General features: G+C 37.4%; 1 protein-coding gene across 5 annotated transcripts in view; it reads left to right on the top strand.

Moving 5' to 3' along the window:
- LOC118834067 (stimulated by retinoic acid gene 6 protein-like) overlaps positions 1 to 13,371 on the top strand; it is an 88,179-nt gene that overhangs the window by 27,707 nt on the left and 47,101 nt on the right. For 4 of the 5 annotated variants that reach the window (XM_036741514.1, XM_036741513.1, XM_036741511.1 and 1 more), the window contains 4 exons: positions 5,121 to 5,196; positions 9,830 to 9,930; positions 11,432 to 11,562; positions 13,135 to 13,255. In XM_036741514.1, coding sequence (XP_036597409.1) covers positions 5,121 to 5,196; positions 9,830 to 9,930; positions 11,432 to 11,562; positions 13,135 to 13,255 — 429 coding nt within the window. Of the gene's footprint in view, positions 1 to 5,120; positions 5,197 to 9,829; positions 9,931 to 11,431; positions 11,563 to 11,590; positions 11,930 to 13,134; positions 13,256 to 13,371 lie in introns of those variants that run through there. The other variant, XM_036741515.1, reaches the window with a different exon arrangement.

The following is a 13,371-nucleotide window of genomic DNA, read 5'->3' as shown; positions in this document are numbered from 1 at the left end:
CATCATGAGTTAAATAACTTAATGTCAGTGCTTTGATTTTGAATAAAACCTATGCAAAAGATAAGTATATTTTAAATAAAAGGGGGTTTTATAATTTTGTGTCATATCTTTGAATAATTAATTAAATAATCATAACTTTAAATTCAGTTGTGATCCTAATTTACTATATTCTTTTAGAAAAGTGTAAATATATAAAACACTGAAGTGGAACCATTTGTTTTTATGTACATTTAAATTGCATTGTTATATAAAGGATGAAATTAATCAGCTACCTCCTTGCTTTGTATTGCTTAGAATACCATACAGATAAAGTGAGTGCCTAATTGGCAGAGCAGATAGTTAGAGAATAGATCCAGGTCCATGCTATACTGTGTAATTTTTTTAAGTACATATATAAAAATAGTTATAAAAGGTACCTACCACATGTGACTTTTTTTAAAAAAATGATGAAGTGTTTACATTTTAATTGCGTGAGAAGAAACAATTGTTCCTTCAGAACTCTCATGTCATCAAAGGCCACAGAGGAAGTTAAATAAAATCAACAGAAGGCCTGAAGGTAGTTTTGCTTCTATTAAACAAAGAAAGAAATGAGAGGCGAAAAACAAATACAGTAGAAAATAAAGGAATAAGCAAAGGGAATTTACAGTCTCACATAATAGTGGTACATGAGATGAAGAATGTAGAAATCACTCTTGATCTTAAATATCTGCATTAATTTTCATTGTATGTATTTCATCTCATATTATCAGAGAAATTTGATACAAATATTTTTCCTCAGTCCACAATTTTCCTTCTTTTTTGCTCTGTTGATTTGGTTCATGAACAAGCTTTTCAGGTTCACATAATCAAATTTGTCTCTTTTACATTTTGTCATCAACACTATCCCTTGTGTGCTTGAGAATTTTCCCTGTAACCAGGGTACTTGGAAAAGTACCGTTCATGTCAAGTATCCATTTTCAGATTACTGTATTATTCTATTTGGTGTAAGACACTGATTTAAACCTAAGTTTTGTCAAATTGCTTTCCAGTTTTTCCCTCAAGTTTCATCAAATATGAAGACCTTTAATTGCTCTGAGATTTATCAGGCACTGAGTTACCGAATTCAGTCATATCTAATTCTTGATTATCTACTTTGTTTTATGCATCTTTCCTTTCTTTCTTTCTCCTTCTTTCTTTCCTCCTTTCTTTCTTTCCTCCTTTCTTTCTTTCTTTTTCTTTCTTTCTTTCTTCCTTTCTTTCTTTCCTTCCTTCTTTCCTTCTTTCTTTCTTTCCTCCTTTCTGTCTTTCTTTCCTTCCTCCTTTCTTTCTCTCTTTCTTTCTTTTTTTGGAAGCAATGGGGCTTAAGTGACTTGCCCAAGGTCACATAGCTAGTAAGTGTCAAGTGTCTGAGGTCAAATTTGAACTCAGATCTTCCTGACTCCAGGCCCAGTGCTCTATCCACTGCAGCACTTAGAGCCACCTTTCTACTTCTCAAACAGTACTGAATAGTTTTGATGATTACTGCTTTATAAGATAGCTCTAAAGTTCTCCATTTCTACTTTTTATCATTGATCCTGAAATTAAAGAATTTTTGTTCCTCCCAGTATATTTTGTTATTATTTTTGCCTACCTCTTGGTACTTTGCTGGTACAGATTTGAATCTGTAAAGTGACTTGAATGTAGTATCATTTTTATTATATTGGCAGAGCCTCCACCTTTGGTGTCCACCTTCACCCAGTTCTCACCTGTGGCTCCAAGAAGTTGTAATATGGGCAACAGCCACAACTGGGAAAACTTTCTCAGCAGACTGGTTGAGGGTAACCAACAGTCCTCAAACCTGTCAGTGAGTTAGGGAGATGTCTACCCAAAGGATGTGAAGACTTTCCCCAGAGGAATGGGTGGATGAGAACAATTTATTCCAATGGCCATGGAAGCAACTGAAGCAGGTGTTACTAAGTGCTTAGAGTTTGGTCAAGCACCAAAGTCATCTACTTCCTCTTGTCATGACTTTTATCCTGTCACTGGATTTCAATGACTCAGGAAGAGGGAGTGAGGCTGACAACTTAGCACAATTCCACCTCACTTAAATCCAATTCACATACAAGTCAAGACATTACCCACGATGTCATTGGTCCTCTTTGAAAATGAAGGACAAAAAACAATTGGCAGAACCTAACTTTCAGCCAGGAATATCTTTCATATTATTTGCCATTTTCCATTTCTTTGAAAATATTTTGTAACTGTAGCTATGTAAGTCTTGAGTATGTCTTAGTAGACCGATTTATAGATATTTTATGCATTTTATAGTGATTTTGAATGGAATTAACTTTTCTATTATTTCTTCCTGGGTTTTGTTATTGGTATGTAGGAGTGTTGGTGATTTGCGTATGTTTATTTCATATATACTACTACTTTAATGAAGCTAGTTTCTTTGCTGATCGTCTGAGGTTTTATGAATTAACCTACCACACCAACTAGAAAGGCAAATACATTAGGATGTTGGAAAGGTATACAATGATGAAGTGTTTATATTCTAATAAGGAAAGAAGACACAAGAATGCTAATGTAGTCAAGGGTCTAAGAGGGAGTTAAATGAGACCAACGGAGAGCCTGGAGATGGTTTTGCTGCTCTTAAACAAAGAGGAAACAGGAAGTAGGAAAGGAATATACTAGGAAAGAAAGGAATAAAAGGCAGAGGGAACTTACTATTGCACATAATAATGGTACATGAGATGAAGAATATAAGAATGACTCTTTGTCTTACATATTTGTATCAATTCTCATTGTGTATATTTTATATCAGAGAAATTTGATACAAATACTTTTCCTCAAGCAACAATTTTCCTTTTTATCTTTGCTCTGTTGATTTGGTGAATGCATAAGCTTTTCAAGTTCACATAATCAAATTTATCTATTTTACGTTTTGTAATCTACATTATACCCTGTTTGCCTGAGAATTTTCAAATAGGAATGAGTGTGTCTCTTCTTTACCAATGTGTGCCCTTATTTTTTTCTCATCTTATTAGTATCATTAGCAAATCTAGAGCTACATCAAACAATAGAGAGAAGAGGGACCATGCTTGCTTTACTCCTATATTTATTGGGAAAGCTTCTAGGATTTCTCCATTGCAAATAATGTTAGTTTTTAATTTTAGATACACTATCATGCTAAAAATGGCCTTTCTCTGCTTATTATATGTGTCTTGCACCTAATGATGAAATTATGTGGACTTTGGTGTGATGTTGTTTTTAATATAGGTTCATGGAATCATAGAATCATAGATTTGGAACTTGGAAGGATCCAAAAAGCCATATTGCCCAACCCCATCATTTTAAAGATGAAGAATTTGAGGCAAAGAGAAAAAAATACCTCACCTAAAGTCATTCAGGTAGTAAATATCAGAGGCAGGATTTGAACCTAGGTCCTCTAGTGCCAAAGACTGTGTGCTTTCCACTATATCATATCATCCAGCTTGGTTATTAGAAATGATTTGGGATGTTTTGCTATGGCCCTTTCACTAGGGTTTTTAAATTTTAGGTCAATATTCACTAGAGATATTGATCAATAGTTTTGTTTCTTTGTCTTATCCTTCTGTAGTTTGATATTATACATACATATATATATTTATATAATTGTCTCCTACAATGAGTTTGATACTGTTTTCTTTGTAAATTTTGGAGAACATTTTGTGTAGGTCTTTAAGAATAGCTAGCATTTATAAAGTTCTTTAAGATTCACAAAGAACTCTATCACTATCTTATTTTATCCTCACAACCACCCTGGAGGGATAGGTGCTAATATTTTACAGATAAAGAAACTGAGACTGAGAAAAGTTAAGAGACTTGTCCACACAAGTAAAAATTGGAAGAATTAGGTTCTGCCATGTTTTTAGATTCCAAATCTAGTATTCTTTCCACTGAACAACATTGTCTATTGCACATAGTAAGCACTTTAAAATTGTTTGTTGCATTGTGCAAACTTGGACAAATCACTTAATCTCTGTGGCCTCAGTTTCTTCATTTTTTGTAACTGAGATGATTGGACTAGATGATCTCTAAGATTCATTCCCCTCTAAAACTATAGTTCTGTAGGGATAACAGTATGTGTAGGTCCCACCTTATAGGGCTGTCATGAGGCCCAAATAAGGTCTGTAAAATACTTTTCAAATCTTAGTGTACCACAGAATAGTTCACTGTCACTAAAATTGTTGATTGCATTTCTTATATTACAGTATATTCTGGGAAGGAGGGTGTCAGGGTCAGGCCATGGAAAGCTGGGGATTCCTGGGCAAGGTGAGTAACAGATGAGCCCAGAAAGGCATGGTCAGAGAATCCAGCGGTCAGCAGGCAGCATAGTTTCATAAAAGAAAAAAAAGATAGTAAAACAAAGGGGTAACACAACGGACAATGATATCCCAAAACCCAAAGTCTTTAAAAGGATCTGCTGATGGCACAATTTAATCACTCCCTCTTCTGCTCTGCATCTGGGCTTCTCTCTTGATTCCTGTGGGGCAGGAGCCAATAGCAGCTGGTATGGACGCTACAGGTCAGAGGAGGCAATTGGTGGAGCTTGAGCTTAGAGCGGAGGGTCAGCCACAGTTCCTAGTGAGCGCGCAGTAGCTAGTGATAGCTAGCACTTCTATAGCTTCTCCTACAAGTGAGACACTCTGTTAGGCGCTCTACAAATACTGCTCACAACAACCATGGGAGGTAGGTGCTATTGTTTTCTCCACATTATAGTTTAGGAAATTGAGGCATACAGAGGTTAAGTGACTTGACCAAGGTCACATACTTAGTGTCTAAGTCTGGATATGAACTCCGGTCTTCCTGATTTGAGCCCAGAGCCCTAGCTGCCCGAATCCACCCTGAAAGGGAAAGAAGAGTCTAGTGAACCTAAGAGTCTTGGGCAGTGAGCTCCCCGGAACTCTCAAGCTATGGCAGCACTAAGTTATGTAAACAAGGGGCAAAGATGCTCGGTCAGGGTGCTCTCTGTGTGAGAAGCACATTTTGTCATGAGCAGATAGGATAATGATTTGAGAATGACAAAAGAACCCATTAAAAGTAACAGGAATCTGACAGTAAGCTCAACGTGAGACAATTGCAAAGGTTAACGCATTAGGGATTTTGTTTGTCTTTTTTAGGACTGCACAAACAAACAGCACTTGTGTGACCTCCATTGACATGGAACTCTTCCTGCACTACTCGCTCATTCCATCAGTAAGTACACTCAGGAAATAAGAGGAAGCTTTTGCAGTTATCAAAAGCATTATCATAAATGGGTCTGAAATGGTTCACGCTAATTGTTTCCAACCTTTAATTTTTTCAGTCTCCCAAGCATGCCCTCAAACCCCATAGCACAGTGTTTCCTACACTTCATGTAACGATATCCCACCTTCTCATAAATCACCTTTGCAAAAAAATTTTTAGTTTGCATTTTATTTTTAAAAAATTAGAATTGATTAAAATGTTTAAAGCACCACATAAATGGATCTTAAACAAAGCCTAATAAAACAAAACAACATGGCATACCAATATATTTACTGAGGAAACATTTGTCATGGTCTTATTTATAACATAAAATATCCATAATACTAAAAATATTAATATGAGACCTGGGCTTTGTTTTGGGGTGGCAAAGTTTCTACAGTCATTGAATATATTATTCTTCATAATGATTTTTCAACCGCTAATCAAAATTCTTATCTTTGTAACAACTACATTAGTGTACAAATAAGATGTCACAAATGGTAGTAAAAATGGTATTACTTTATTTGATAAATTAGAAATCTTCATTCACTTAAATAAAATTTTCAGGTTCAGCATTTGTTTCAAAGTACGATCACAAAACTAGTCTTAGTTCTTATTCCAGAGGAGTTAAAAACACATGTCCACAGCAAGTAGGGTCATTGTCTGTTCACATTTAGAAATATCTAGGACCTAGCAACATTGTCAAGAAAACCAACTCTGAAAGACTTAAGACTCTGATCGATGCAATGATCAAGCACGTCTCGACGTTCCCCCTGGACACAGAACCTTACAGGCTACATAGGTCCCAGGCCAATCTCTGGTCATGCTCAGATGCCATCCTGCACTGATACTAGATTCACTTGTTGCTCCCTTTTCCTCCTGCAGTCCTGGGGCGGAAGAAGTCACTTATTGTAATTGCTCAGTGAAGTCCCTGATCATTATGCAGTCTGGTGTGAACTTTAGCGTATTGCCAGAAGTGGTTGCGTGTGAGCTAGACACACTGCCTCCTGTTCAGAAGCCATCTAGCCCAGACGTCCATATGTTATGATACATTTAATTCTCTCTCACACACAAAAAAAGCTTAACTTTAAGTTTATACGCTTCATGGTCAAAGGTAGCAAATAGATTGAGGATATGGTTCACTGTGTCACAAACTCCACAGTAATGGAGGTAGATGGCTCTTGGCCAGATTAAGATTCAGCATGTACCAAATAAAAGCTGCCTTCATTTGTGCATACTATATTAAATAATCACTGTACTGCATTCTCTAACAGTTAGATTGAACTGGTGACATTATTCCTGCTTCATTGACTTTAATTTGAATTTTGTTTTAATTTTTCAGAGCAGTTTTATTTCTTCAGCCGCTGTGCTGAAAAAAAATCTAATAATTTTTGCCATTGTTTTATCGGGTATGGGTAGGGACTATTAGAAAATTCTACCATAGATGATAAAGTTATAACATAGCAGCTCCTGCAACATCTCTCCTCTACTCCTTAAAACTTCTCAGTGCCATCAAACATTCCAAGGAAGCTAGATAGCGCAGTGGATAGAGCTCTGGGTCTGGAGTCAGGAAGACCTGAGTTCAATTCTAGGCTTAGACATTTACTATCTATTTGATCATGGGCAAATCGCTTAACCCCTGTCTGACTCAGTTTCTTCATATATAAAATAGAGATAATGGTAGTACCTACTTCCTAGGATTGTTGCGAGGATGAAATGAGATGATATTTGTAAAGTGGCTGGCACATATAGAGCGGAAACTTAATAAATCCTTGTTGCCTCCTTTCCATTCTGTCTCAGAGGGAAGAGTGTTCAGGCCTTTAGACGAATTTTTGGTTAGAGGCACTTGATTCTATCTCCTCAAGGACCTTGTTCCAACATTCTTTTTCTTTTTCTTTCTTTCTTTCTTTCTTTCTTTCTTTCTTTCTTTCTTTCTTTCTTTCTTTCTTTCTTCCTTTCATACTTTTAATCTCTTCTCTCACTATTTTATCCTTCCTATTTGATATTCAATCATAAAGTATATTATTTTTCTTCTTCAGACTAAAGAAACTATAACTTCACTAAAAGTTTTTTTTTAATACCAACTAATTCATCTGGAGGAACAAAAAGTAAAGAATATAAAGGGAATTAATTTAAAAGGATGTGAAGGAAAGAGGCCTGGCAGTACCAGATCTCAAACTATATTATAAAGCAGTAATCATCAAAACAATTTGGTACTGCATAAGAATTAGAGTGGCCAATCAATGGAATAGATTAAGAATACAATATACAGAAACAAATGAGCACAGTAACCAGGTGTTTAAAATATCCACAGATCCCAGCTATTGAGGCAAGAATGTATTATTTGAGACAAACAGATGGGAAAAAGGAAAGCAGTCAGCAGAAACGAGGCATAGACAAATATCATGCACTGTATACTAAGAAAAGCTCAAAATGGGTGCTTGATTTAGACATAAAAGGTAATATAAATAAATTAGGAGAGTATGGAAAATATTACCTGCCTGACCTATGAACAGGGAAAGAGTTCATGACCAAACAGGGATAAAGAGGATCACAGGAGACAAAATGAATAATTTTGATTACATTAAATTAAAAAGGTTTTGCACAAACAATACTAATGGAGCCAAAAATAAAAAGAAAGCAGAAAGCAGGAAAAAATCTACAGACAGTTTCTTGGGCCAAATTTATATGTGTGTGTGTGTGTGTGTGTGTGTGTGTAAGCAATTCCCCAACTGATAAATGGCCAAAGAATATGAATAGGCAGCTCTCAGAAGAAGTCAAAGCTATCAATAGTCATATGAAAAAATGCCCTAAATCAATAATTATTAGAGAAATACAAATTAAAATAACTCTGAGGTGTAACCCAAAAGGCTATAAAACTGCATACTCTTTGACCCAGCAATATTGCTACTAGGTCTATACCCCAGAGAGATCAAAGAAAGAGGGAAAAGACCCATATGTACAATAATATTTATAGCAGCTCTTTTTGTGGAAATAAAAACTGAAAATTTTGAAACTGAAGGGATTCTCATCAATTGGGAAATGGCTGAAGAAGTCGTGGTATATGATTGTGATGGAATACTATTGTGCTGTAAGAAATGACGAAGGGAATGGTTTCAGGCAAACCTGGAAAGACATATGAAATGATACGAAGTGAAGTGAGCAGAATGAGGAGAACAACGTATAAAATAACAGTAATATTGTAAATATAATCAATTGCGAAAAAAAAACTTAGCAACTCTGATCAATATGACCCATGACAATTTCAAAGAACTGATGCTGAAAAATGCTATCCATCTTCAGACAGAGAACTAAGTGCAGATTGAAGTATGTTTTTTCTCTTTATTTTGCTTGCTTTTCTTTGGCAACATGGCTAATGTTGCAATATGTTTTGAATGATTTTATTATCATCTCAAAGGGTGGTAGAGGGGCAAAAGGAAAGAGAATTTGAAACTGAAAATAAAAATAAAAATCAGCTCTAAAAAATAAAAATACCAACTAAACTTTTCTTTTTAAATACAAACTTTGCAAAGAATTCCTTTCAATAAAACTCTTCTCTAGCCCCTAAAATTTCAGTTATATCCTTTTGGTTAAAAAAAAAGTGTCTTTCCAATTGGCCATTATTCTTCTAGTTCCGTCTGTTGCTACCATAACCCAAGTTTCAAGCCAAGCCTGAGGCATTTTGTGTGCTGCATATGTATGATTCTGGATTGATAAAAAGAGTACAAATAAATATATGAGGCATAAAGGCTGTAGTTGGTGCAAGAGCTTTGAAGAGAAGTGGCATTATCTTGTTTCAAATGAGACTCATGTGGTTCCAGACTCTTGGAGAATGACCCCAGATACATAGAGAGAGACAGAGGCAGAGACACAAAGAGAGACAGACAGACTTAAGAACTGGCAGGCAAGTAGGGGAAGACAGCTCAGCATGTCTCCAATTTCTAGCTTGCCTCCTTAAACTTTGAGGATTGTCCCCTTGGCTCAAATTAGGGGCCCTCTCAGTTGAGCTGAGATCTCATCTCTTATCCAAAGAGCTCATGCACTCTGTGTGTTTTCTGGTATGTTCTTATCTGTATAGCTTCTCTAATATCTGCTATTTGCTAGGATCAATAGGTTTGCTTGATGTTTGCTATTCATGAGAGCCTTTTATGTAATTAGTGTTTGTTGAGAAGGAGTTAAAAATTTTAAATTTCAACTTTTTTGCTTTCTTTACCCCGGCATCATAAACTATGAACAAAGAGCCAGAGGAGTCAAAGGAGAAAATAATGCTTGGTCATTTTTTTTTCCTGATGGCAATTAGAGGGAGGTTAGGGAGAGGCGAAGAGGAGAAAGATGAGGAGAAGGCGAAGCAGATAAAGGGGAATGGTGGGGAAGAGGGGCTACTTTCTGGGAATGGAAAGGAGGAGGGCAAATGGTAGGAGTAGTTGTTATTTCTAGTACTTTCCACCTACTCAGGATAAACTTTCATTTCTTCCCAGTTAGGCAACAGAATAATTAAGGGGTTTTATGTACAATGCATTGCCCTCAGAATGGGACGGGACATGATTTTCTCTACTCTAAAAGTAAGCATTACCACTGCTGTTTTGTTTTTTTGTTCCTTCAGTTTTTCATAATTATGGTTCTGTCCTTCCTCCAAAGAAGAGTCCATTACAAGCAGCGAGATGACAAGTCACACCTCCTTGGTAACCGTTTTGGGATTGTAATGTAAGTTGGACAAAGGTTCCACCTTAGATTTCAGACTAGTGTTTCCCTTCAGAGTATGTTAACTCTTAAGTGACAACATTTACCAAGAAGCCATAGTTGAAAGAATCCAGTATGGGAGGTTGGATATTCCAAGAGTTAGTCTAATATCTATCACTGCAACTAAAGATAGAGGGAGGAGAAGAAAAAACAACATACCTTGGTGTGCATAACTGGAATTACAATGAATTAAATGAAAAGAATAATTGTCTGTCTCTTGGGCAGCCACCCCTCTCATACACACTGCCTTTCTGAGTGCTATTGACCCAAATAAGTCACACTGCAACAGACAGAGATTACTAAGAGACACTAGTACCATCCAGATGTCAAGAAATCAAGGAAGTTCCCTAATATATTGGGTAGATTATCTATGGTACACTTAGGGAAGGTTATGGGCAAAAGTAGTGCAGAACAGATGGATTAATATCTAAAGCATTGGTAGGAACATCCACATAGGTGAGATCAGAGATCCATTTGAGTATCACGTGTGGCCAAAATGTCCCTCCCCCCTGCCAAAAAGTAGCTATAACAAAGAATAATTTCAGGCTATCATCTAATGTCTCTCTTTCAGCACAACAGAAAAGTCCTCTTGGCTTTCATGTGATACTTGTCCTCTTATCTGCTATAGTAAATGGCATAAAATTCCACCCTTTAATGAATTCACATTCACTTCCCAGCTTCGTGACCCTATTTGGGGTTTTCTTGGCAAAGACACTGGAGCATCTTGCCATTGCCTTCTCCAGCTCATTTTACAGATGAGGAAACTGAGGCAAACAGAGTTAAGTGACTTGCCGGGGTCACACAGCTAGTAAGTGTCTGAGGCTGAATTTGAACTCAGGTCTTCCTGACTCCAGGTCCAGCACTCTGTGCGCTGTGGCGCCACCAAGTCTACAGGGCGCACTTTACTCTGCATCCTGATGGAACAACCCACAAGCAAATTTGTTTTTGTTACCACCTAAAATTTAGCCCCCTTTAAGCCTACAGGTCTAGAGCTCCATAGATGTTCTAGAGGTACTTTGTTACTGTCCATCAACTGAGTCAAGGGAGAATCTCTGCTAATTTTATCATTTTTAGGGTCAGAGAGCTTGATCAGGGAGTCTGATCAATAATGAATGTTTACAAATAAAAATTGCTAGCAGAGATAAAATCCATTTGTCTCTATTAATCCTATTCTCAATGTGTTTCAGCATCTTAGAACCTCCAAATCCAAAACTTTGGCCCTTGGGGAAAGCGTCAAACTTCAAGGATAGTTTCTAGAAATGGTAGTCTAAAAACACCTTTTCTACTTCCTCAATTTTAGCCTTTTCTAATCCAGGATCACTAGGAGGCAATGAGTCACCAATGAATGCAATAGGATTTGAGTTTCTTATTGAAATCTTTAGTCAGGCAGTTTTGTCCTTGGGGGGAAATTTAGATGCTAAACATGAAAAGATCTGGCTCACACAGCAATTTATCTCGTTTGCAGGCCCCTGGATTTCATCGGAACATTCAATAATCGATGGTCATATGGAATTGCATTTGGAGCTACAGCAAATAAGGTTATGTTCTTATTTTCTGAAGGCTACCAGCCCCTACAAGTACCACAGTGGGCACAAGGTAGTGCGGTTTTTATTGTTTTTTTAACCCATGTTGATTTCTTTTCCATTCAGCAAAATGTTGCTACTCCAGAGATCTTCAGAAATGGAATCTATTCTCATTCGCTGGGAAAGGCTTAGCTGGGGTGAAAAGTGAAAATGAAGTCCCTTCAGGAGCTCTTCCTGAGTCTATGAAACCATGATAACAAACTTTCTTGGAGTTCATGCTCTTTTGCCTAGGATGACTAAGCCTTCCTTACAACAGTAAATGAAATAAGGCACTGAGTTGTTGAATTCCTTCCCATTCGTGATCGTATTTTATCTATCAGTATTGACTTGCCTTAATTTTACCAACTTCACAAATGACCTATATTGGAGAGCTGGGATGGGTGAGTATATACCTAACATACATATTTCCATCCATGCCTCCATTGCTATGCAAACTATGGGAAAGAACCGGGAGGTTTTTAGAGAACCTGTGGGTTCAAAAAACTGTCCAAAAAAAATTATTAACAACTTACAGGAGCTTTTCCTGAATATTTCTAGCTCAGTAAAGCTAACCCGCCTCCCTCCTGGCCAGTCTGCCCCTAGCTATCCACCCATGAACTGCCTGAATTCATTTTCTACTTTGCTTTGTTACGTGGTCTGACATTCTACCAATGAGAGAATAACAGCTACAACTTACATTCATATAAACTTTAAAATTTTCAAAGTTCTTTTTTTTTTATCAAAGTTCTTTTATATACATTTTCTCATTTGGTTTAACGAGTCTCCTCTTTTAAAAAGAGGCAGCTGGGTGAGGGGCAGAAGGTAAGAATACTGGACTTGGAGTCAGGAAGACCCGAGTTCACATCCTGCCTCATACACTTACTAGGAGTGTGACTCTGGGTTACTTAACCTCTCTGAGGCTCAGTTACTTCAACTCTAAAATGGGCATGATAATAGCATCTACCTCCCAGGGCCGTTGTGAAGATCGCATGAGAGAAGATTTGTAAAAAGTGTTAGGACAGTGCCTGATGCACAGTAGGTGCTGTGTTGCTATTTACTTGAGGAGTCATGTCCCATTCTTTGTGACCCCATTTGGGGTTTTCTTGGCTAAGATACAGAAGCAATTTACCATTTCCTTCTCTGGCTCATTTGACTGATGAGGAAACTGAGGCTAGCAGGGTTAAGTGACTTGTGCAGGGTCCCAGAGCTAGTAAGTGTCTGAGCCCGCATTTGAACTCAGAAAGACGAGTCTTCCTGACTCGAGGCCCAGCACCCTACGCAACATGGGGCCATCTAGCGGCCCTATGGTTGCTATCACATGTTACTTTACAAGATCTCAAGCTTTGACAAGGTCTAGTGTACAAGGGAAGATTGTGTGGCTGCTTACAGCACCAAATGCTCGTTGACCTTAGCTGCAAAGGAAGAGAAAGAGGCTAGTCTACATGGACCTACATTCACTCGTGAGTCTAGCCACGGAAACCGATGCCTGGGTTCCTTCAGGTCTCCTCCACGAAACAGCAGACTACTCCATTTAGAAATGACTGTCTTCATTGCGACAAAATAATGTAATTAAGTCATTAACACCATTCGCACTTTCTCTTCTCAGCTATTGTGCTCCTGATAGGAGGCATTGAAGTTGGACTCTCACATTTTCCATTTTTTGCCTGCCTTTCATCAGATTTCCGACTAATAAGTTCCATCCTTGGATTTATGTACTCTCTGATTTGGTAAGAGACATGATGTTTACACGTGGCTCCTTTTAAAAGTCCTTGTAGCAACACTACCATAATTTTTTTCATCTGTTAGTAATTGAGTAACCCCCTTTGGAAATCAGGATATCTGA

Source organism: Trichosurus vulpecula, chromosome 1 (assembly GCF_011100635.1).
Source record: "Trichosurus vulpecula isolate mTriVul1 chromosome 1, mTriVul1.pri, whole genome shotgun sequence".
NCBI classification, from domain to species: Eukaryota; Metazoa; Chordata; class Mammalia; order Diprotodontia; family Phalangeridae; genus Trichosurus; species Trichosurus vulpecula.
Note: the sequence above shows the minus strand (reverse complement) of the source record. Positions and strands in the feature narration are given on the sequence as shown.